Raw genomic sequence first — 24,311 nt, forward strand, 5'->3', positions numbered from 1 at the left:
GATTTAGCAGGTGACTATACTTTATGTTTGTCCAGGTGATTCTGGACTTCCTCCACAGAGCTGGCAATAATTCTCTGATCGGCAGCCATCTTGTCTTTAGCTGTGTCCACCAGGTCTTTCAGGTCCTGCAGAGCACGTTCATACTGCTCCTTCAGTGCCATGTTCTGGTTCAGCCCACTGCGCCGGGAACCCACTGTCATCACCAGCTCCTCATAAGAATCCTGGAAAAACACAAAAAATCAGTTTCCGGTTGTGCATCTTTTGAATTTGACGGTAATTTCTTCACTGTACATTCAGAAGTAAAACCAAATTGATGATTTCTCCGTGAGCCATCAATCATGTATGTTACCTGTAGTTTGAGCAGTTTGTTTGTTGAGATCTGATCCGCGTGCAGTGCTGATCCTCTGGTTTTAAGTTCTGTGATTCTTTGTTCAAAGTCTTTCAGGCTCTCCTCTGCACTGGCAATGACCTGAGAGAAACCGATTAGATGTATTAAAGACATTCACAGTAATGTTCTTGTTTTCTGCAAGCTTTAATGGAAGATGGTTAAAGCTTCAGGAGGAATATTAGTCAACTCTTGCATTACCTCCAGTTGTTTTGACGCTGGTCTATCCATTGCTCCAGCTAGGGCTTGCAGTATCTGGCATTTGGTCTCAATTAAAGCAGTTTGAAGAAGCTGCAATTCAGTCTGTGTAAGACACGAGGTCATTTATAGGAAATTAAGACAAAATGCAAGCATGTCTGGTTTCATAATATAAAGATATAAATGTTGTTTCCTATAGGCTTGTCTTTGTCTTCTGCAACAGTGGCTTAACTTAATAAAAAGAAGCATTTCCCCAGCGGCTGTCTCTTTAAATCGTCAAACATTAAAGGGCTTGAAAAACAAAAAGCACAATATGAGGCAAACCTGATAGGATGTGAGTTCATGTGCTCTGCTCCTCATTTGGTCACAGCGTTGTCCCAGAGCACAACCCAGAGCTCCTAATCTCTCTTTGAGGCAGTTAAGGTTGTCTTCCAAAAGTACTCGTTCTTCGTGCCTTAACGCTGAAGATGAAGTGAGCAGAGTTTGGCTGAGCTTCACCTCCTCCGTCATATGCCTCACATCGTTCTCCAAGGTCTGCAGAAGAGGTCAGAATCATCAGCTTGATTTATACTAAATAATTACAAGGTGAAATCTGTAATATGGGAAAGCATTTTGATTGACGGTGTAACACTGCAGTTAAAATGACATAGCTTTATTTTTATGCACCAGCACCATGCTTCCCACCCAGAACTTTAGCCGCATGCTGGTGTAGACGTTACCATTTAACCCTTCTGATCATGTGATTTATTCATTTCAGATTTCCTGCAATATTTACTGAAGCTCCACAAATAAGGCCAATTGTACCTCCTGCTTTTGTAGCTGGGTCTCTGCATTTTCAGCCAGCAGCACTGAGCCAGAGAAGACGTTGTTCTCCACATTATCCAGCCAGGAGGAGGTGGATGACACAGCTGTGTAGAGCTGTTGTTCCATCTGCGCCACCTGTGTCTCACCACCACCAGGCTACATACACATGTACATGGGAAGAATGTACGTTTTCATTGAGACCACATGCTTGAAATAAAAAGTTGCATTTCCAACATTGCATTACAATATAATAACAGATATGCTAAACCTGCGGGGTGACGTCTTCTACTGTTTGCCTGAAGCTATCGTACAGAGTCTTCAGAGAGGACCTGTCAGCCTGGGTGTCTCCTTTAAACACCGGCCCAGATGTGGACACACGGGAAGCTCTCGAAAAAACCTAAAGGACAAAAAATACATATTAAACACTCTGATTTTTTTTTTCTATTGAGTGTATGCTAACAGGAATTAAAAACACAGGGATATGTACTGGCTGCTTGTGGTCCTGCTCCAGGGTTTTCTGCAGGAGCTGGAGTTTAGTTTTGAGCTCCAGTCTCAGACTCTCCCATCTCTGCCTCATCTGCTCCCGCCCAGCCTGCGTTTCCCTTTCAGCCAAAGCTGCCGGTGAAAATGGTTCTGTCATACTGCAGGATGACAGAGAATAAATTAGTGCTCTGTTACATTACTTACATTTATATTCTGCCATAAGAATGAACCTCATACATATACTTCATATTTTATTATTCAGTTAATTATTATTCATGTATAATATAACTGTTATTAAGAGACCTGGCACTGCTGGGTGAAGCCTGCAGGATGAGGATCTCCTCTCCTCTGCTGGCAACTGACTGAAGAAGCTTTTTCTGCTCTGCAAGCTGCTCTTCCAGTTCCTACAGTAGAAAACAAGCAACAAAACAACAGTGTTAGACTGTATGTGGCATCACAAAGAAACATTTATGAAGTTATTTATACAAATGCTTGTTAGACCCTTAGGGATACACATGTTTTGGTGAGAAGCACATATTTTTGGCTCCTGTGGGGACATGTCATTTATTGCACACTCACTCCTTTTTACATTCAACTCACAGATGAGGACTGACCCAAAAGACAAATTAAAGTTTGTCATCAACATTAAGATAAGAACATTTATTGTGCATTCCTGGGTAATAGTCAAAGAAATCCAATGACAAACTATGTAAGAACGTGTATTTAAGTCTATACTGAACTTAATGAAGGTTAAAAAAAGAAAATCACCTTCTGTCTCTGAAGACTGTCTTGGTGCTGTTGGGTTCGTGTGGTTCGGGCCTGGGCCAGCCAATCTTGTACACTGGGACTCTGAGAGAGGCTGGAGTCTGATTCACTGTCTTCCTGCTCCTGCAGAGAACCCTGTCGGATCAGAAAGTTAGATATAAGACAAATGCTTCAGAAAAAGTAGTATTATCAAATACAACAATTCAAAATTTACATGTGCATTTGTTGTAGACCCATTGCTGATAAATACACCAGTGCAAACTTTGCAAATATGGTAGTCACAGTGAGGACCAAACACAGAGTCAAATATTCTGCACTACATGCACACACATTAGCAGATGACAACATTTAGCCCATGCAACAACCTCACCTGGATGTTACTCTGTTTGTCCTGTAGCATCCTCTGCAGCTCCAACAAACCACCCTTCAGTGTGCGTAACTTCCTCGCCAAATGTTCAGCTTCCTCTCTAGTGTCTGTGCGGCCTCCCCGCAGCAAGTTCTCACTGTGAACTGACAGCTCTGAGAGGGCCAGCACCTTCTCTTCAATCTCCAGCATCATGTTCTGCAGCAGTAGGAGGAGAGACGCCAGATCAAACATCGTGTTTCACCGCCTACAGGAGCTCCTCCATCTACACGACAGACTCTCCAGCTATGGATGAACCCCCTTCACCAGCAGCTTTCCCTGTCCAAAGGACAGGGACGGCTCTCATCCTTGGCCCACCTCTTCGGCCTTGCCTCCTGTGCAACATATTACCGCTAATCCTTCAGGCTCCGTGCTCTTCAGCATACATGCTCCCCCTCAACTTACAAACCAGTTTGTCTGTGTAGAACACCATTCTAATTCCAGACCAGCTGTCAGTACCCATCAGTAAAGACTATCCAGATGTTTAAAGAAACATTTGTTTTTTGATATTACTGACATTCCTTTGCAATCGTTAGAGTCTGCATGTTATTCTACAGCAGAGAATCGCTTCCCACCCTGCTATCCTACACTCCCTGTACTCTAGGATTCCCCTACTTGGATATTCTAGCAGCTTTGTCCCGAGCACCAATCCAGGTAGCGAGCTCTGACTACACAGCCCTAGGCTTCTAACATGCCCCTGTCGCACAGAGAAATCTGCATAATCTGCTTAAGACTAGTGCTACAGTCACTTAGGTCCAGCCATGTGAAGGTCCCTATTACTCCTCTAATACGCTTGTTTACTCACTGAAAGGCCCCTGACCCCCTGAAATGATCCATGTGTAATAAGGACAAAATACTGAAAGATGAGACGTAGGTAAAAATCCACTGACAAATCTGATTTGCACTAGTGTGCTCAGAAAAAAATCCCTGAGCATCTAAAAAGTAATCCCAGACATCCACCTGTCATTTCTGAAAATTTCCTGTGACATGCATTATTAATTAACCCCACATTTATATTCACAAATCCATTAATATTCTCAAGTACAGCAGTGTTTGAGGCTGCATTACTGCAGGTGAACAGCAGGGGGAACTCTTACTTGACATTCAGCCAGTTGATTCTCCATATCTGTCTCCTCTGGAAGTTTAGGTTCAAGGAGGGACAATACAGCACTGCGCATTTTGCCCAACCACTGGTCCAGTTCATCTGCCTGGGTGTGATAGAGCTGTACGGCCTGTTCCTGAAGCTGACCCTCCAGGCGGTCACTGACACGCTCCTGAAGGATGCCACATCCAATTTGAGTTATTATAACAACTTTCTAAGTTGGTATTCGAGAAATAACGTTTGATTAATTAATAAAACAACTATTTCTACTATTTGATATGATTTTCGCAAAAAATACCTCTAATAATTGTTGTTTCCCTGAGGCTTTCATGTGGATGGTGGCCATCCTCTCAGCTAACACAGCAAGGGAGGACTGCATGGCCAGCTGGTCAGCCATGTCTGAGTCCACAGCATCAGTGGCCAAATCTTCCGTGAAGCTTGTCTGCAGCCGGTCTATTTCTTCCTGCGCACTCTGAATCTCTTCTATCAGACCCTTTACAAAACAACCAAAAGTTAGCCTACTCAGTTTACAAGCAAGAACTGAGATAGTGATGTAATGTTTACACAAAATACCATAATCCTATAAAAATAATATTAAAGATTCAAAACAAGGTCATAAATACATCTTCGACAAGTCTGACTTTCCTCAACTCAGCTCTCTAATCTTCACAATATGCAAGCCCTTTCTGTATGTGACAAACCTTATGTGCCTTTATGTGGCTATCCGGACTTTTATCTCCCTCCAGAGGCTCACTGAGTTTGGCTTCTAACGCCTCCATCTTAGAAGAGATTGATTGGAGTGAACCCTGGTAATGCTGCTGCTTCTCGAGAGCTTCATACAAAGATCTTTGCTTCTCACTGATCTGTAAGCCAAAACAGAGTATAAAAAAGGTCTGAAATACCATTCATACACTAGTAATGATAACCATTAACAAGGAATAATCAAATACCAAATTCATAACATTGTTTCTAGTTGCTGAAAATAGTGTTTTATTAAAAAATGTTCAAATCTACGTGCTCGTAATCGACATTTTTTATTAAAAAAGCATGAAGATGAAGACTTTCACATACCACATTCTTTAAACTCTCCCAGGAGCGCTGCAGGTCATCTAAGTTGGCCACAGACTCAAAGGTTGGGTCATACAGTTCTTGAATGGGAGCTCTTGTGAGTGTCCCTCGTCCCATCTAAAGGGAAATTTAAAGGGTGTCATCAGAAGTTACGTTATTAAATGGATAGTAACCAGACAGAAATACTTGCACGAAGATGCAAATCTAATGTCATCTACACTACACAAGAGAATCTTTTTACTCAGCAACTTCGAACAAAAAGAAGAGAGAAGGCTGAAACCTTGGTTACAGTTGCTTCAGTGTGAGTTATGGGAGAAGGAGAACGGCACACAGGAGGAGAAGAGATCTCGCTGTTAGTGCCCTCCTCACCAGACTCCTCAGTTACAGGTGACAGCAGGGTGTGACAGCGTCCAGCTGTCATCTGGCACACCATGCAGGAAAACAGAAGAGCAGACATGCAAGGTAAATCGGAAAAGATGATGCATAGGAAAGGCGTAGATAAAAGTAAAAGCTCCACAATAGACCTGTCAGGAGCGAATTAAAGAAAAATATCCGGGCTATGCTAAAGCTTTAAACAGTAGAATAGGTCAACATATTTGTTTATTATCCAGCACAAACTTTATAGCCATCAGCACATTATGTTGTGCATGATGTTCTCTTACCACGACAGCTTGAGCTGCAGATTTCTTTGATTTCTCCCCATCCATCTCCTGGAGATCCTCAGGCAGACCCTCTACATCAGTCACTGTCAGGAGCATGGTGGCGTGCTTGGCCTTCACTGCCAGCATTTTGCATTTTGAGTTGAGTGAGGCGATTTGCTCCTGGTAACCTTTGATCTTTTGGGCAAGTTCCTAGTCAAAAATACAAAATACACACAGCAGTTATGGGTTACATATAAAGCTCAGTATGAAAGACAAGCAGATATCAGGATTTTTTTAATCAAAATAACAAATACAGCAGTGAATACAGCACATGTTCACATAGTAGGCTCCTGTTTTTCTTAAGAAGAAAGACGGGCAAAGTGAAAGAGTTAAAGTACTGTACTTCATGGTGTAGGATCTGGGCTTGCAGTTCCTGGATGTTGTTGGTGGGGATTGGTCTGTCCTGAATGACCCGGTGCGCTTCCTCTATCAGCCCCTGTAGATCTCTGACTTCCTGTTCATACTGCTCGTACTGCACCACTGCCTCCTGAAAAAAGTGAAGTGAAATAAGTTTTAATATTACATAATTCGTTAAATCTCAGAATGTAAAAAGAGTAAACTTTTCAAATCCAGTGCGTATTAAAAATTGAAAGAAACTTTGGTTACAACTTTGAAAGGACTCAAAACACACCTTAAAGGTGTCAAGTAACTTTCTATCAGTACCCAGCATTGTTGCATATTTTCTGTGAATACAGTGTTGACGTTATTGTGCTGCAGCAGCAGCGTCCCCCTGTACCTGTAAGATGTTGCACTGCTGAATGGCTACATGCTGCAAGTGACTGGCTTCTTGCTGCAGGCGCAGAGCTGTGCGACAGATAGCAAGGTTAGGCATCACCTCCTCTGGGACCTGCAGTGCACTCTGACACAGCTGCACGGCCTGAACCTGCTGCTTGAAGCTCTCCATATCCGCCAGCAGACGCTGTAAAAATGTAAAGTTAATATTGTATGAAAATGTTTAAAATACACAAGATGAAAAGTGAACATTTGAGGCTCTTTATTAACAATAAATAAATAAAAGGCATTCATATTTGTTGGTTACCTGTCTCTGAGCCAGCTGTTCTTTGAGGCTCTGGCGTGCCAACTCTGGTGAAGTCAGTGTAGCTTGGACCTGCTCCAGAGCAACATGGAGGGCCTTCACTTCATACTCCAGGGCTTCCATACTCTGAAGACAGACGTCCATAAGATAATTTTCACAAAGTGCTACGAGTATTAATGCTCCTTTGGGTAAATTCTACTAGTAAAACATGATTTTAAACTAAAATAGAGATTATCAAAAATCTTAACAAGTGAAACAAAAACAAAATCTTTTATTTTTCTGTACCTTGTCTGCATCCTGCAGACTCTGCAGTCGTGTCTTGATGCTTTGCTGAAGCTCCTCGGTGTGTCGACTGAGCTCACAAACCTGCTGGCTCATAGACTCGACCTGCAGCACCTCAGATAGAAGCTCTACTTTCTCTGCCATGGATTCAAGGTCCCCGTGGAGCTCTCGAGACTCACGCAGGACAGCCTGAGTACAGAAAGAGAAAGGTTAGTGGTCACAGCATTGTTTCGTACAACAGCTAACTTTGCCATAGACAAAAAAACAGAACCCATTTATGACTAAATGTGACCACGTTTACGTGTATATGCATCAATCCAGCTCAAGCCATGTCCACCCATTTAGATTTTGCTTTTTTAGAGAGACTAATAACACTTTAAAAAACACGCCAACTCACCTGGTACATCCGTATCTGTTCCTGCAGATGAACAGAGGAGTTCCAGATGATGTTTGCCCTCACCAGGCTTTTGGCTTTTTCTGACCACCTCACAATGAAGTCCAGCATCTCATTATACTCATCTAAATAACAGACAGCCTGAAAAGCCACAATAAGAAAATGTAAACTCTCTTTACCTTTATTACTATGTTGGACTTATATAACTTATTGTTATATAAAGGTTTACAAACAAACCTTTTTGAGCCAGTTGTTTCTACAGTCTGCTAGTCTTGATGTGTGATGATGCATTTCTGACAGCTTGCTGATGGCATCACTTAGCTGTTTGGCCAGCAGGGGGTTTCTGCGGCCAAACTCTTGTACAGCTGCATCGAGCTCTGCAAGAGTGCGACCGCAGGTATCCAAGTCTTCAAAAAGACTCTGAGAAAAAAAATCGGTGCATAAAAGTTTATATCAATCATTGTTCTCAATGAAAAAAAGTGTAATTTTAGAGTTTCCTTTATCAACAACACATAAAATACGATCAAACACAAAGTAAGCATTCTACCTTGACCTCTTCTTTGGCATGGTCAACATCAGGAGATTTTTCCTTAAATTTAGTGGAGATGGCTTTGAGTTTCTCTGACATGTCATGGATTCTGGAGCTGAAGTCCTCCTTTATTTCTCTGGTTTTCTGATTTTCTCTCTCCTTGGAAAGAACCTGGAAAATAGATGAGAAAAGAAGTGACAGAAGTGACAAATGCTACAAATATGACCGATGCCCATTGATGTCTAGTTTATATTCAGGGCTGTGTGTGTTGTAGAGTACCTGATCCTCAATAGCACCCAGAGCAAGTGAGACCTCTGCTAGTTGCATGGAGATTTCTGAAGGGAGTATAGTGTAGAGGTCCAGGTACTTGCTCTGTTGTTGCTCTGCTAATTTATCCACATTCTGACGATAAGTGATCACATCTCCATGCACAACCTATGCGCAATAAAGAGAAGACCTATTTAGCCTTTTTTGGCATCAAACACTTTCACTGATATTGGCCATTAGAGAACAGAATATTTTGGAGACTTAGTCGAGGTATAGTGTGAGCAACAGTGTTCTTTTCAGACATATTTAATTCACAAATTGGACATTTCTCTGTGTAGACGACAGATTTTAGATGGCAGATATACCTCAAGCTCCTGCAACAGAGAATCAATGTCTGGAGTGGGATTGAGAAGAAGTTCCCTGGTCTCCTGTATCCAGGCTTTTACAACACTAAGTTCCTTCTCCACTTCCTCTCTGTCCCTCAGCTCCTGAGCTGCCTGAGCTCTTTTGGTCCTGGACTGTGTCAAAAGGCTGAAGACAAATAGATAATTAATTCATCTTATATTCTGAACAGCAACATAGATCGCACTTTTTCATCTCTGATCGCTACAGATGGACTTGTTTAAAGTTTCTCATCCTCCTACCTTTCCATTCGGTCTTGTACAGCTCTGATCTCCTTCAGGCTGGGCAGCTCATCTTGTCCATTTGTTGGTGAAGGCACTTCCACATCATGCAGCAGACTGAGTGCGTACTGGCGCAGCAGCATCAGGGATGACAGTTCCCGCTCCAAGTCTTGGCTCAACAAGTCATGCTGGTCTAACAGAGACTGCAGAGTGGCTTTGGAAGCCTTCTCCACAGCACTGTCAGGGAAACGACTTTGGAGCTCATCGCAGACCGCTTTAACCTTCACCATCTATATAAAGAAACATAAGTATAGATGTTTTCTACTGCAAATCTTTATTTTTCCATACTTAGCAAAATATTATTTCTCCCCATTGGCTGCAGTGTACCTTCTCTCTGAAAGTCCTCCATTCCTGTGCGGTGTCCTCAAGTACTCTCTCCCGTCCCCGTGCTACACTGCGTAATCGTGTCCACCGCTGCCACACAGTGGTCATGGAGCGACTGATGGTGGCCTTGCTGGCGTCACTCCCCACCAGCTCCAGCTGAGCTGCCTGTTCCTCTAAACCACTCAGCTTCTCTTGGAAGCCATTCACCAGAGATACAAGGGACTGAAAAAATTGAAAGAATGTCAGTAGCATGAAGCATTCACAGAAGCACCACCTATTGAATAAAATAATATTATAGGCTATCATACTCTGTGACTGCCTAGCTTGTCTTCAGCCTCTTGGCTTGTGGCTGCCTTTGCAGTAGAAAATTCAGTCAGTTTCTTCTCAGCCTCATTCATAAGCTCAATGACAGTCTGCCTTGCTTCCTGGTATGACTTCCACTGGGCCACACAGCTGAGAAAAACAGAATATATTCAAGTATAAAGTACCACTATAAAAGACCAACAATAAACTGCAGATAAAGGGCAGATTGCATGATCGGACTCTTTTCTTATTACCTGTGAAGGACTTCCTGGTGACACTGGAGCTGATCTCGAACCTCCACGCCTCTCTGCTTTGCCGACTCCACACTCACCCGTAGCTGCTCTTTAGCAGTAGGGTTGACCAGTTTCTCCAGCTGAGGAAGGAGGGTTTGCAGTTCCTCTAGGTGGCTGAGAAACTCCTGCTCTGTGGCCATGATATCTGCCTGCTGCCTCAGACACTCTTCATAGTTCTCCACATCCACACCCAAGCTAGCTTGCTGCAGGAAAGATACGGCATCTTCGAGCCACTCGCACGCTGCTTGCATCCTGAAGTGGTATTTCTGACACAACACCAAGGCTTCCTCCAGAGTAATCTTAATCAAAAAAAATCAAATGAGAAAAATATGAAAAGGAAACGTCGATCTAATTCACTGAACAGCTAACAACTTCAAAAATGAAACATTTACATTCACTAAAGATGTTCCCACCTGTTTGGCAGTCAGTGCCTTCTGAACATCTGCCTGTAGCTTTGCCATTTCTTCAAGACTTGTATCTACGTGGGCTGGGACAAGCTCATTGGCACTGATAAACTCCTGCTTTTCCCTGCTGCTGAGAGCAGCCACAATTCTCAGCCTGGACTGCACTTCTTCTTGCATGATTTGCTGCTTCCTGATCTCCTCCTGGACCTTCTCCACCCTGACATCCACAATCACAGCACAGTCAAGATCATCCCTGACTAGCTGCAGCCAGTCCAGGGTCCTTTTCATCTCCGTCTCAAAGTCTTTGCTTTGGATAAACCTGTTCTCACATTCTTCGATCAGCTCCCCTACTGCAGCTTGTAAGGATTGCAGCTCCTCTTGCCAGAGCACCACTTGCTCTTTCGAGGCATCATGGGCTGCTTGGTCCACACGAGGAGCAAGAGTGTCCATCTGCTCCATGAGTCTTGACAAATGAGAGTTGGCGCTCTGGAGACTCCCTGCCAGAGCATGGTAGTTCTTTAGCCTCTCCTCAGCAGACTGCGTTTCTGCATTCACTTTAACCAGCTGCTCTTTTGTGGCCTTTAACTCCGAGTCAACCTGCATAGCCATCGCCTTGTGGTCCTCAAACGACTCCAAGGTTTCGTCCAGATGCTCCACTTTCTGTTCCACCAACCTCTTCAGTCCATTGTACAGGCTCACGAGCTGGGTCATTTCCTCCGGGCGCCACGGCTGGCCAGTGCTACGAAATCCCTCTTTCTTCTGGTTCAGTTCACTCACTGCTAGACCCAGGTTGCTCAGATCTTTCTGAATTGCTTTGTAATCACTCTGCAGGCTGACAACTTCTTCTGTTTGCAAGCCTACCGGCTGAGTCCCCAGATTATTATACTGTTCCTCAAGTTCTTTCAGTGCTTTGTGAGTGATATCTATGAAAGACTTGTACTCGTTCCTTGTAATAATGGCCTGCTGGATTTTCTCCTGTTTCTCTTTGGCTAGTGCTAATATGCTGTTATACTGCTGAGGAAGGGTGTTAAGTTTTTCATCTAAATAGCAGTGGTCAACTTCATTCAGAGTCGGCAATATTTCCTGGCCAGCTCTTTGGACAATTAGGAGGAGGTTCTCATACTCAATTGCCTGCTCAACTATTTGTTGATACTTCAGCAACTGTGCTTCCAGTTCAGCATCTCCAACCATCAAGTTTATTTCAGGAAAGGTGACTATATCAGCTTGCTTCAACCACTGGCATATTTTCTCTAAATCAGCCTTGAAATACTTCCTAGAGATAAGCACTTTTTCAAGTTCTTGAAGTTTCTGGCCACATCTATGAAGGGTTTTGTCAAAGATACTTTGCAGCTCCTGCAGCTTTGTGAGAATCTCATTCCTTTCTTCCTCACTCGCATCCCTCATCAGGTCTCTCCCCTGAGACCAGAGGGATGTCAGCTCGCTCTGATAGGCCTTCAGACTGCTCTGGATGTTGCGACAGGTTCTGACCTGCTTGGCTAGGTCATCAGGTAACAAAGCAATGTACTCTTCTGCCTGAGCCTTCTTCTCATTCTGTTGGACCCAGGAGATGGACTGACTTACAGCCATCAGGAACTGTGTCCTCTCAGTAAAAGCTTTGCTGAGGTGTTTTCTGCGCTGCGTCACCTTCACACTCAAAGATTCTACCTCAGATTGTGTGTCGGAAATCAGCTGCTGCAGATGCTGTCGTTCACTGAGGCCCAGCCGCGCTAACACCCTGTCAGCGTCGGCCATGGCCTGAGCCAGGAGGAGCTGCTTCACCTCCAACTCACTGCAGATGCTCAGGTGATCAAAGAGAAAGCTCTGAGCTAGCTCAGGAGGAGGACTCATTTTCATGGCCTCAGACAGGGCAGGCTGCTGCTCTTCAGCCCAATCTCGAGCCTCTTTCAGACGGGCCTCCACTTGATGCATATCCTCTAGGGTCACGACTGAGTCTTGGATTTTTCTTTCAATTAGGTTTTGCATCTGAGACCACCGCTGCTCAAAGTGGCTGATCTGCTCTTTAACCAGCTCTTTGTCATCCAAGTTCAAATGCTGGATGACTTTCTGTTTCTGATCCTTGAGGTCCTCAAGAGTGCCTTTTTGCTCTTCAAGAGTTATTGCAAGCTTCCTCAAGGCCTCCAAATGCTGAGATGAACTTTCGGCATCCGTTCTGTGAACACACACACAAAAAACATTTCCTTAAATTTGTGGACACATAAAGATTACATTTTCTTGATTACGGAGCTGAAATTCAACTCTAGGAAAAAAACTCTATTTTTGATGAACAATTATTCTCGACAGTTTCTGCCCAGAAGACAATATTTACCTCCCAAGTTAAATGTAAATTTAATTTTCAAAAGCTGTGTTATTCCTGAATTGAAGTATAGTTCATATAAAAACACACCTGGCCAAATTGTCCCACTCTTTGGACACCTGTTCAAACAGCACCTCCACTGCAGCGATACACTCATGGTATTCTTTAGACCTCTGCAGATCTTCCTCTCTCTGGCTCTGGAGCTTGTTGGCCTGGTGACAGAGCTCGAGCCAGGAATGGCTCAGACGGTCAAGCTCTGCATGCTCTGGAGACTCTTGGGCGCCTGTTAATCTGCTCACGGTTTCAGTCATCTTGGTCAGGATACTCTGTTTAGACTGAAGTTGCTGGCTGCATTCCTGAGTGAGTATAGGGAATGGTCACCGGAAATACTTCCAAATACCAAGCAGATCTCACTTTAATCCCATCAAAACCCAGGCCACAAATGTTGCAATCACAAGTGAACAGATCAAGATTCACTGTGCTGTATGGTTAAAAAGCAAGTGAAAACATACAGTAAAACCTAATTTAGAAATATAAGTACAGAAGCAAGGGATACTTGATAGTTATTATTGAAAAAGAGTAAACCTATCTGTGCATTAATGAAGGACTGATGATTATGATAGTGTATCCTACCTTGGCTTGTGACAGCATGTTTTGTGCTATCTTGGTCTCCAGCTCTGCTGGCCTTCTGGAGAGGCTGAGAAGCTGCTGCTCCATGTCCTGGAACAGGCTGGTTAGGTCTTGCTTCTGTTCCTTGATCTCTCTCCAGCCCTCTGAAAGCTCTTGAGCACTGGACATCCGTTCCTCTATCTGCACAAACACATGGTAAATCTTTCTATGGTCAGTACAATACTTGCAAGATGATTCATTTTAAAGTGTATATGTGTCTGCACTAGCACACTGCATGCCTTATTAAAGCATATACTGAGTAATTGCTTAATTAACAGCCAAGTTGCTTTAGTATGCTACAATATTTTGCACTTGGTCTGAAGTTCTTCAACATACCAAAAAAATTGGTCGAGCTTATTGCAAAATAGAGTGACTATTACCTATATTATGATTATATATCCACACTTTATATCCACTTTTATGTTGCAACAGGAGGTAAAAAAGATACCGACCGTGAGTTTGACTTGCTGGACCTCCGCAGCTGTCACTCTTACGGCGTCATCGGACAGGTCACACACAGAGCAAACCAGGTCTAGGTAAGTGCTGGCCTGCTCCTGAAGTGCTCTGTAGTGCTTCACCTGTGTTTGCAAAAGTAATAATCAAAATAAGTTATAGAAAAATAACTGAAAGACTGAAAAACTGTGCAGTGCTAAATACCTGCTTCAGTGCTTCCTGCAGACCAGATGGTCCCTGATCATTGAGCTGAAGCTCCTCTTGTACAGTAGAGAGCCACGTTTGACACTGCTGCAATGTGTCCTGGTGATTAACATGTTTCTGCAGTTCCCGATCCAGACTCTGGTAGACCTGTGGAATATGTTTTGCATTACATACTTTATCCTTCAGTTTTGATTTGCTTTCCTTTTTTTTTTTTTTAAACAAAACACTCGAGAAACAAAAGAGTATGGTCTTCGTCTTCAATTACTCACACGTTGGGCAGTACTGCAGATTGCAGAGTAGCTATCACTGGTTCCCTGTATGTGAGCCTGGACCTGCTGACTGATCTTGGTTTGAACTTGGTCTGTACAACTGGCAACAAGACCTTCTCCCTTCTGCTTCAAGCTGGCAAGACGCTCCTCAAAACTGGCTATTTCCTCCATTATAGCCTAAAAATGATGACACAAGAGCAAAGCTGTTGAATTAAGGAAAAGCAGAGCTAACTTTGGACTACTACTTTAAACTGTAACATCAATGCTTTGAAACTTTGAACAAGAAATACGAAGTTGATTACTTTGTGTCTGGCAAGCTGTTGAGTGGCCATCTCCATACTGCTGGTCTGCATGGAGTCTGAGGTCACCAGCCTACTGGACATCTGCAGAAGCCACTTCTCAGCTTCCTGCAGCTCACTGTTGTAATCCTCATGTTCTTTCACCCACTCCACAAGGTTCTGGACCTGAGCCTGAAACACAAAAAAACCCATTTCTGTGTATTTTTTTTAAATTACGCCTGAAAAAGTATAGGCTTTGGACCAAAGTTTGACTTTTTTAATGTTTGCTCATATATTATAATAAAAATAGCACAAGCAATGATTAAAATGTAGGATATTGGACCTATTTCACACCCTTCATTCCAAGTTATATTAGTTATATCTAAGTAGGAAACAGTTAAAAATACCTTAGCAGCCAGGCACAGATCCTGATAATCAGCCTGCAACCTTCTCATGTTTTCGCTGATAGTTGGATCGTTTACTGTATCAAGCAGCGCCTCTCCTTTCTCAGTGACAGATTTCACTGCTGACTCATGAGACTGGACTGTCTGCTGGATGGTCTGTGTGCATAACAAGGAAGAAACATATTGCATGTAAATCAAGCAGTTGTCTCTTTCTCTTTCAAGTTCATTCTCTCACTGGTGCAAAGCTAAAAAGGATTTAGCGGTATGAAGTTACCTTGTACTTTGCCAGCTGAGCCTTCTTCTGGTAAAGTTCAGCTTTAGGCTCTACATTTGATGCTAAAAGGTTCTTGGTCTCCATCACCCACTGGGCCTGGGCCTTGTACTTATCCATAAAGTCTTTGGAGAGGGAGATGCACTTCTCAAGGGAGCTATGCTCTGTGCGCAGAGCTGCCATAAGTTCCTCAAGCTGGAAGAGTCGTGTGCCCACCTCCTCTTTGAGCTGCTCAGCTTCAGGCTCTTCCAAGAATGCCATTGCTCGCTCTGTCTTCTCCCTCATTGCCTTTAAGTAAATGTGACCCTGCTCCATGTCAGCCTGAAGAGCCTGAAATGACATGGGCTAGCATGAGTGATCGATGTCTCTATTGTGACATAATACTTCCAGCGTAAACAGGCTTTAGAAAAAAACAAATTCATTTCTGTATTAGGTCTAATCCTGTGAACGTCTTTATAGATAGTATAAGCAGAAGAGATGCTATTTAATAAACTATACCTCTAGTTTCTTCATCTTTCTCTCCATGGCAAAGCGGTCCACTATATCAACACTTATAGCCACAGTGCTGAAGTTATTCTGAGCTGTGCTGAGCCAGTCTGAGAAGGTCGTGAAAACACACTGTGCCTCTTCGATGCAAGACACCTCTTCCTGGAGCTGTTTGATAGTCTCCTGCAAAGTAAAAAAAGAAGTAAACATAACAAAGAAAAAGTTAAAGAGGAGGCAAAAGCTTAGGGTAACTTAAACTAATCAAATCTTATGATTATCAGTCTAAATATAAATTCACAATGTCAATAAAGGCATAGTAATATTTGCAGTTCCAGTGACGTTGTGTTCAAAATCACGTTACCAGTAAATGCAGAAGCAGGGCGTGGTAGCGGGCTGTGATCTGGGTGGCTCTGGTACTGATCCTGCTGCTAATATGTGTCTCATCAAGAACCTGCTGAGCCAAAAGACTCAGGCCCTCCATTTCTTCTTGATAAACCAGCACTTCCTCCTGCCAGCTCTAATTAAAGAAGCATGCTATTAATGTCAGGACCAGACTTGGATAATTCGATTTTATTATATTCATTACTTGACTGCAGAGCAAATTAATTTCTTCAACATTCAGCCATGAAAACTAGAAAACCTAAATGACCTGATAGAGGAGACAATGAGTGACACAATAATATGAGCAACTAATTATTTACAAATAACACTGCAGATCTGTACAACTCAGAAAAGATTGTCACAAGTCTACCTTTTGTGTATACTACACTAACCTTTATGAGCTGAAGCTGAGCATCTTTAGTGGCACGGTCAGATCGCCGATGACTACGCAGTTGTGCTTTGGTCTCCATGCCCTTTAGCCAGCTGTCAAGACGCTGGAACTTCTGCTCCATCTGCCGAAGTTTGGCTAGAGCACTGTTGAGCTGGGCTCGGGTGTCTGATAGCCGGGCCTGGTAAAGCCGCCACTCTTGCTGAAGGGTCTCTAGAGCTCTGTCTTCTAGCTGAGGCAAGCCCCAGGGAATGACCAGCTCTCGACTCACCAGTAGAGTGTTTAGTAAAGCCTGGCCCTCTGTGCAGTGAAGCTGTAGTTCCTGTAATTGTATAAACGCTTGCTTTCACATAATAGTGTGTTTTCTAACCATTGCTAGTGTTTTCTAACCATTTAATCCTTATTGAGTGATAATTTCCACAGTAATAATTGCTGGACCTGTAGCTTTTGGAGAGTCTCTTCCAGCATATCAACATCACCCTCCAGCTGGGTGTAGCAGCCAAGCTTCTCTTGTTCCTGTTCTAGCCACTCTTCAAATGCATGAAGGCCCCGTTGATACTCTTGGTGGGCTTTCACCAGCTCCTCAGCTTTGCCAACAGCCCTCTGAAGAAGTGGAGAGCGATAAAAATTCAGCGTGAGCTATTATTTTTCTTAAATTAACCCACAGATGAGTCTCACTTGTAGTTTTTTATTAAAAAAAGCATTCTTTTGCAGACATCTTTAGGTTGATTTTTTTGTATCAAGCTGTAACACTGAAACTGAAATTCTGCATACGATTCTAGCACTGGTCAAATGTGTTGAGTTATTACCATTGCATTGTCTTTGACAGTGTTATAGCGCTCCTGCAGATCTTGGAGTTCCAGCTGAGTGACATAGTTCTCAGTGATGCTGGCACTCTTTGCTGTTATGGTGTCCAGTAGGGTGTTATGGGTGAGCACTTCCTCATACAGTAACTGAAACCCCAAAATTAACAATCCACTGAAAAAATATGCTTGTAAGACTATTAGAGCATAAGGTTAACACAATAAATTGTATATTTAGCACACAGTATGTAGTAGTTGTAATAGTAGAAGATTTCAGTGCCTTAGCTTTGCTCAGATTTGCAGTTTTATCTCTCATCTCTGGGCATTGTTTATCAGCAGGATCGAGACTCTCCTCAACATGCTCAATCCAAGCAACAAACTGGCGTACATCTTCCTGGTAACTGGTCCACTGAGACAGGGAGCCCTCCAATTGACTATCAAATTTAAAGATTAATATACCGTGAGACAGTGTTTGATGCAACAGCGGTAATACGACATGAAAAAACTGAAAATACAGATGCAGCCTCAAAGTAAATCATTTACACTCTCCATGGAAATACATTTACTAAAGAATGCACTATAAAGCAACCAAACAGTACTTGCTGTTACTTTTGGTAATGCACAAACCTTTTGCATTGAATAGAAGCAGAGAGCAGAGCATCCCAAGAATCTTTTAGCTCCTGTATTTGTTTTTGAACCGCAGGCACTCCCTCAGCTGAGGTGTTCCTCTGAACTGATTCTCCTCTTGTGATCAGCATCTTCAGCTGAATTTCCTTCTCCTGACGTGCAGTTAGCAAAGCCTGGTGCAAAATCCACCCATGTGCATTTATTAAGATCCTATACTGGTATTAAACATGGTATGTTTTACTTTTGAAAAACAATAGTGACTTGGTATACCTCCAGCTTGATCATCCTGCTGTCAAGAACATTTTTGTCAGCTGTGGGAGCACAGTAAGTCTGCAACATATGGCTGGTGTCAACCACCCAGTTCTGCAGCTCTTTTAAACCTTGGGAGAAAAGCTGGTGCTCAGTGACTATCCGATCAATTCGTGATGCCTTCTCCTGCAGAACCATAAGGCAGACACAACCAGCAAGTTACCAGACAGATGGAATCCACAGCCGCTTCACACTTTCAAACTTCAAAGTGCACATGCAGATTTAGATATCTTGCAAAGATACATTTAAATTAGTTTGTATAACCTCATTTAAAAGAGCTGCAATAACAAAACAAAGGAATCAGTGTTTAGTTAGGTAAGTTAGTACCATCACAGTTATGATCTGTAAAACATTATTAAGTCAGAGCTCTGTCCAGTCTAGTTCCTCTGTCTTCTCTCCACGCCTACCCCAGAAATACCCCAGTGCTCAAGCAGTTTGGTAAGCATTACTTTACCTTTGTCAGGTTGGTTAAAGCTAGGTACTGAGCAGAGAGCTGTGACACACGGTGCACAAAACCCTTGCCGGCAGCATGTTCGTCCCACAACAGCTTGGCCTTCTCTTTCAGCCTGCTCAGCTGAACCTCTTGAGAGGCTAACTCCTCAAGCACAGACTGGAAAAGCACAAGCAGGTTATCAAAGACACATGCAAGCTGGCGCACAGATATATAAGACAGTTAAATTCAGACAAACAACAAGGAGTTAGAGATGGGAACATGACAAAAAGGAAAGCGAAAGAGATATCGTGCCAGCGCTAGTCTCAATAAAGCTCTTGGTCATGACATGCAGTCGAGCCCTCAGAAAATAGTCAGTGGACAAGTTTAAATAATGAAAAATGTTATAAAAGGTCTTTTCATAGGTTAAATATATTAACTCATATTAAGGACACTGTTAAAAAGACATATGAGTAGCAAAGGAGCAGAAAGTATTTGCAGTTAGCATAAGCTCTTGGCAGTGCATCTAAAGTGAAGAGCAGCAATGCTTTAACTCTGTAACTTAGCTGGAATGGAGAGCTTCTGTCAATGGAAGTTAGGTTCACACTTAAACTGAGTGGCATAATTGGCCTTTATGTGTGTTCCAAGTCTGGTTGATTTTGAACATTAGTACCTGTAGCTTGTGAAGCTCCAACTTCTTGGCTGTGAGATCATGAAGTCTTGTGCTGCTCTCCTGTACAGCCAGCTCTGTGGCGTTTAGGAAGTCCTGAACAGGTTCTGCACTCGCCTCAAAGTCCTTCATCTGTGACACAAGATTCTGAAACACACAGGTAGACTGATGCATCACTTGGCATAAATCTGATTTCTACACTGATGGTTTTAGGGAATAAGATGCCCCCAGTTACTGACAAGGGGTGTTTGAATGCTCACTTGCAGACATGTCTCTCTGTTGTGCAGACTGGACATCATGTTTTTCCAGTCCTCTCTGGCAGTGTTCATTTTAGCCCGAACTGCATCAACTTTATCTTTAGCTGTGACACTAGTGACAAGCTCACCGTTCACAACCACAGCATTCAGCTTTGACTGACCTTGCTCCCTATCACTTAGAAACTCCTGTTAAGGAAAAAAGGAGATGAGAAGATCAATTATTAGGCTGAAATATTTGATATAGATGCTAGGTCTTTAGTTAGTTCTATACCTGAATTTTCTGAAAGCTAGACGAGGCCTCACTGAGATTTTGAGGTGCATCAAAGCACTTCGCCGTGTTGATCTTAGCATTAACCAACCACTGTTGGAACTCTCTGAAGGCGGAGCGGAAACCTTGTTCCAGCAGCTTCTCTTTGCCCTGGCACTCCCTGGAGGCTTGGAGACTCAGACTAGAAACAAATCATGACGAATTTAAGAATTTCTTTCTGTCAATGTCATTATTTCCAGTCAAATCTGAAATTGTTGATTGTATTTTCTTATTTTTTTTATAACTTTCTTGATCAATCATTTTTAAATACATGAAAAAATGTATCACACAGTATAGTGTATAAAATAATGGTCTACATTGGAATAAAACATCATTACTTTTACTTACCTATTGTATTCCTTGATGAGAGCAGACACTCTCTCCGACTGTGTTCCCATTTCTCTGGAGAATCGGCACAGATCGTTTAGTTTAGTCTTCAGACTATCAGACATGGGCTCAGCTTTGACAAGTTCCTCCAAAGTGTCCTAAATGGAAAACAAATATGAAGTTATGGACCGTCAATTAATATTAACTTATCATTGGAACCAAACTAAAGCCAAGACTTGCCTTTGCTATCTGCCAGCCCTTAACAGCTTCTTCTCCATCATTTTTTCTCTCTGCTTGGGTCAGCCTTAGTCGCCAGTCCTGCAGCTGTCGGTTGAAGTCCTGCAGGTCCTGCTCCAACTGTGCTGACAGGCTGTTGAACTCTTGTTCAGAGCTTGCTATCTGTGAGAGTGTGGTCTCTAGACTTGCACGTGTCTGTAGTGCTGCCCGCTCCCACTGTTCCCATGATGACAACAGGGCTGCTTCCTCTCGCTCTATAGTCTCATATCCCCCCGATCCGGTGTAGTCTCTTGCCACTGCTCCGCATCTTTGAACCCGGTTCAGCCTCTCTCTGCCTCGCTGCTTAGAGTCAAGCAACTCCTGGAAAGATCCAAAGGAATGGCAAACAAATTAAATGCAAATTTCTACTAATTAAATCTGTAAACAGCAGCAAACTGTGCCCCCGCTGGATATAACGAGAAGATATCTGTCAACTGAGAAACCTGTAAACTCAGTAGTTAATGTAGCCCGCTTTTAATATTTGTTTTCGGGATAAATCCATGCGCTCAGTGAACCAGTTGTTTGCTCAGTCACACTCATGGTCTGACAAATTAAACAGTGTATTAATTCCTTCTATCTGATTCTAATTTTAAATATTTTTTTTCTGCCTGTAGGACCTTTTTATCAGTTTGACAATCCCACTCCATATTTTAGACACTTTTATAAATAAATATAAAATAACAATTTCTTAGGTTTTAAATGGCACAGCTGACTGGGTAACTTAATTATACTGAGCTCTTGACTGTGGCCAAAATCATAAAATTATTGCTACCTCTGGCACAAAAATCTGGGATTCATGTCCAGCCCTTATTTGATGCTAAGAAGCATGGAGGAAGAACATCTTGATTCCTTATGGTTGTCTCCCTAGTGCTTACTTGGGGAAGTTTTCAGGCTGGAATATGAGACGTGCATCACAGTGGAAAAACTAAATAACCTCAAATACTTTTTGCCTTGAATATAAGCAATTATGGTTATTAAGCTTCCTCACCTGCACTTTGGAGAGCTTTCTTTTAATGCAAACTGAGTCTCCTGACAGGTCAGACCAGCGCTGGAGTTCCTCTTTTGCTGAAATTAGCCAGTCGTTGAAGTCTCTCACAGCATCAAGATATTGCTCATGCTCAGACACGATGTTTTGCATGGACTGTACTTTACCCTTTGGGGGAAAAAAGACAATGAAAACACTGTCAGTTATGAATGAGTCAGCTTCCTGGATCCAGACTCTGTTTAGCTGTCCCGTTTTCCTGTACTGATGATCAACGATTCAGTAATTATTTGTAAGCACCATTTAGCCTATGCCTGAAGTTAAATCACCTTGACAACAGCCGAGATATCAGCAAAGTGTGCATTGAGCTCTGCCCTTGACTCTGGTCCAAAAATCTGATCACCAGTTTTTTCATGCAACTCCACCGCTTTGTCTGTTAGGCGTGACAGGACTGCTGCATGAGTGTCCACGTCAGCCTGGATGGCTCTGAGGCGCTCAAGTAAAGCCGACTTCTCTTTGAGGCCTGGCTGCTGAGGCAGAGTCATCCCCACCTCTTGCTCCACTGACTCCATCCACTGCTGCAGCTGGCTTTTATTTTCCTGATAGCTGGTCCACTGAGCCACTGTCCACTCCAGACGACTATAGAAAAATGACAAAATTTCATCACGTAATGTAGATAATGTAACTTTTATCAGATGCCGTGTAGAGGACATGTTTCCTACCTGTGACAACTCATAGATGTCATTAACATATTAGCCCAGGCATCCTTCAGGCTCTGGAGCTGCAGACAAATAGCTTCTTGCCCTTCCATTCTGTTGTGCTTTAGAACCTGTTCACCTTTTCCTACTGTCATGTTGAGCTTCACCTCACCTTCACCCTTCATTAGCAGGATATCCTGAACATATGAGAAAACAGTAAGGAAGATCTATGAGATCGCTTATGCACTTCAAAATGTGTCCAGACAACACTGTGAACCAAATAACTGCATTTCTGGTACACATTATTTACTGACCTGTACAAGGCCTAGTCTTTTTTCCAGAGTCTCTTTATTTCCTACTGTGCTGTTGAGTGAAGCCAGGCGCTCCTGGACACCATTGAGCCAGGTCCAGGTAGCCTGCAGTGTCTCTTCAAAGGCCTGTTGCTCTTGCAAAGTGAGCTGGCAACTGCGCAGCCTCTCTCTCACACGCCTCAGCAAGGCCTGGTGTTGTGATTGAAGCTGAGCAGAAACTCTTGTCTCACTTCCATCACCTCGCCCACCTTCATTAAGTGCCTGCCCCTCTTGACAGAGACGCTCAAATGAATCCCTGCATGTAGGAAGGTAGGATGTTTAATTGCTTTGAATCTTTTGGGCACATTCAGAAACAATGATAATGCACTAAGCAGTCTTTCCTTGGCAAATAAACGTGTATAGTTAGCACCTTTCTTTGAGCACTTCCTGCTGGTATTCCTCCACTTGTTCCAGGACAGCCTTTTCAGGACCACGTTGCTGGGCTTCAAGCAGATCGGTGGTCATTTTCTTTTCCATGTGTTCCAACCACCATCTGAGCTTCTTAAGGCGACCCTCAAATCTACAAGGAAATCAAAATGCCTCGCTTATAAATAGTGGGCTTACAAAGGGCTTTACAGATGCAGTTCAGCAGAGGTGCTCACCCTTTCATAAGAGATGCACTGTCTACCAGGATCTGTTGGTTCTGTCTGCACTGCTCCACAAAGCTGTCCCAGTCCTGCTGGATGGATGAAAGATGCTGCTGGACCTGCCCAGCGCTGGCTTTGGGAAGATGAAGTAGGAGCTTCTCTCCTTCCTCACAGACCTGAGTCAGACGTACCTCACCCTCCTCCACACGATCCATGGCACCCTGATAGATAATCCACATCACTTTTAGTTTCGAACTCCTTCACATGTGAATCATACCATTACACAAGCAGCATCCAGAGCCAGAGGAAAGACATTATGCTTTTAACCACAGATACTGCACATACAACCCCTTCCTGTGGATGCTACATCATTTAAATGATCAAGTAAAACATCATTGTAACATCCTCTAAAAACACTTCTTTGGCTGTTAGTCAATGCCAAAACTTATGAATACAAGTGGCAATTTTGTATTTGATCACATCTTGAATCAGTGACACCTACTTATGATTTTTACCTATTCAAAACCTTTAAAGTCTTCACTATTACTATATATTGAAAGATTAAAGATTATTTACTGTAGTGGTAGTAGTCACTGTACCTTCAGTTTCTGCAGTTTGCGTTCCACAATTTGAGTGTCTCCTGATCGGTCAGAGCATTCTTTCACTATCTCCCTCTGCTCTGAAAGCCAGCGATGAAACTCCTGAACTAGGTCTGAGGAATTGGGGGTAAAGAGAATTAACATCAGGTGTAGACTTAGACAGAATGAAATCTAAACAATTAATAAAATAATAAAAGTTTACACCGAGCATGGATTCCCATTAAAACGCAGTATACCTGTACATTTTTATCCAGCCAGCCTTCTTACCATTGAACTGCTGCTGAAGACCGTTCTGCAGTGAGGCAAGTGTCCTTGCAGAAAGCTGGTTTGCAGACTCATAAGTCTTGATAAGATCAGTGAGAGCTGAACCCAAACCAGCCAGCTCCTCAGATGGATATTTTCTGCACAACGTGTTGAGGCTTTCTCTGGTGGAGTCAATACTCCCTTGCTGATTTTGCAGCTCCTTCTGGAGATCCTAAAAAACATGTTAAAAATGTAGTTTTGATTATCACTGTAACTTCTCAAATTTATAGAAACACATTGCATTC

The 24,311-nt window shown here is 42.9% G+C and overlaps 1 protein-coding gene across 1 annotated transcript in view; it reads right to left on the reverse strand.

Annotated features, from left to right (window-relative positions):
• The window catches only part of syne1b (spectrin repeat containing, nuclear envelope 1b), a 68,236-nt gene that overhangs the window by 18,981 nt on the left and 24,944 nt on the right, over window positions 1–24,311 (reverse strand). The window contains exons 48-107 of the mRNA XM_085257378.1: window positions 24,031–24,238; window positions 23,764–23,876; window positions 23,180–23,385; window positions 22,948–23,097; window positions 22,542–22,833; window positions 22,252–22,424; window positions 21,859–22,168; window positions 21,536–21,700; window positions 20,512–20,868; window positions 20,293–20,429; window positions 19,909–20,086; window positions 19,641–19,823; window positions 19,384–19,527; window positions 18,735–18,890; window positions 18,242–18,406; window positions 17,972–18,144; window positions 17,625–17,778; window positions 17,351–17,494; window positions 16,980–17,144; window positions 16,546–16,863; window positions 16,134–16,289; window positions 15,785–15,955; window positions 15,290–15,616; window positions 15,019–15,171; window positions 14,636–14,803; window positions 14,334–14,510; window positions 14,065–14,211; window positions 13,860–13,985; window positions 13,372–13,548; window positions 12,829–13,094; window positions 10,434–12,594; window positions 9,982–10,319; window positions 9,733–9,877; window positions 9,428–9,646; window positions 9,062–9,330; window positions 8,783–8,948; window positions 8,430–8,585; window positions 8,169–8,321; window positions 7,859–8,041; window positions 7,625–7,762; window positions 7,231–7,416; window positions 6,949–7,071; window positions 6,646–6,828; window positions 6,253–6,396; window positions 5,871–6,059; window positions 5,489–5,629; window positions 5,212–5,325; window positions 4,842–5,003; window positions 4,439–4,633; window positions 4,136–4,312; window positions 3,006–3,197; window positions 2,639–2,770; window positions 2,174–2,274; window positions 1,875–2,028; window positions 1,656–1,784; window positions 1,388–1,543; window positions 908–1,117; window positions 587–688; window positions 350–469; window positions 21–221 (exon numbers count right to left, since the gene is read on the reverse strand). Coding sequence (XP_085113504.1) covers window positions 21–221; window positions 350–469; window positions 587–688; window positions 908–1,117; window positions 1,388–1,543; window positions 1,656–1,784; window positions 1,875–2,028; window positions 2,174–2,274; window positions 2,639–2,770; window positions 3,006–3,197; window positions 4,136–4,312; window positions 4,439–4,633; window positions 4,842–5,003; window positions 5,212–5,325; window positions 5,489–5,629; window positions 5,871–6,059; window positions 6,253–6,396; window positions 6,646–6,828; window positions 6,949–7,071; window positions 7,231–7,416; window positions 7,625–7,762; window positions 7,859–8,041; window positions 8,169–8,321; window positions 8,430–8,585; window positions 8,783–8,948; window positions 9,062–9,330; window positions 9,428–9,646; window positions 9,733–9,877; window positions 9,982–10,319; window positions 10,434–12,594; window positions 12,829–13,094; window positions 13,372–13,548; window positions 13,860–13,985; window positions 14,065–14,211; window positions 14,334–14,510; window positions 14,636–14,803; window positions 15,019–15,171; window positions 15,290–15,616; window positions 15,785–15,955; window positions 16,134–16,289; window positions 16,546–16,863; window positions 16,980–17,144; window positions 17,351–17,494; window positions 17,625–17,778; window positions 17,972–18,144; window positions 18,242–18,406; window positions 18,735–18,890; window positions 19,384–19,527; window positions 19,641–19,823; window positions 19,909–20,086; window positions 20,293–20,429; window positions 20,512–20,868; window positions 21,536–21,700; window positions 21,859–22,168; window positions 22,252–22,424; window positions 22,542–22,833; window positions 22,948–23,097; window positions 23,180–23,385; window positions 23,764–23,876; window positions 24,031–24,238 — 12,798 coding nt within the window. The remainder of the gene's footprint in view (window positions 1–20; window positions 222–349; window positions 470–586; window positions 689–907; window positions 1,118–1,387; window positions 1,544–1,655; window positions 1,785–1,874; window positions 2,029–2,173; window positions 2,275–2,638; window positions 2,771–3,005; window positions 3,198–4,135; window positions 4,313–4,438; window positions 4,634–4,841; window positions 5,004–5,211; window positions 5,326–5,488; window positions 5,630–5,870; window positions 6,060–6,252; window positions 6,397–6,645; window positions 6,829–6,948; window positions 7,072–7,230; window positions 7,417–7,624; window positions 7,763–7,858; window positions 8,042–8,168; window positions 8,322–8,429; window positions 8,586–8,782; window positions 8,949–9,061; window positions 9,331–9,427; window positions 9,647–9,732; window positions 9,878–9,981; window positions 10,320–10,433; window positions 12,595–12,828; window positions 13,095–13,371; window positions 13,549–13,859; window positions 13,986–14,064; window positions 14,212–14,333; window positions 14,511–14,635; window positions 14,804–15,018; window positions 15,172–15,289; window positions 15,617–15,784; window positions 15,956–16,133; window positions 16,290–16,545; window positions 16,864–16,979; window positions 17,145–17,350; window positions 17,495–17,624; window positions 17,779–17,971; window positions 18,145–18,241; window positions 18,407–18,734; window positions 18,891–19,383; window positions 19,528–19,640; window positions 19,824–19,908; window positions 20,087–20,292; window positions 20,430–20,511; window positions 20,869–21,535; window positions 21,701–21,858; window positions 22,169–22,251; window positions 22,425–22,541; window positions 22,834–22,947; window positions 23,098–23,179; window positions 23,386–23,763; window positions 23,877–24,030; window positions 24,239–24,311) is intronic.

This window comes from Mchenga conophoros, linkage group LG19, assembly GCF_057382185.1.
Source record: "Mchenga conophoros isolate Kocher_MC1m ecotype Shallow Benthic linkage group LG19, M_conophoros_male_GT1.1, whole genome shotgun sequence".
Lineage (NCBI taxonomy): Eukaryota > Metazoa > Chordata > Actinopteri > Cichliformes > Cichlidae > Mchenga > Mchenga conophoros.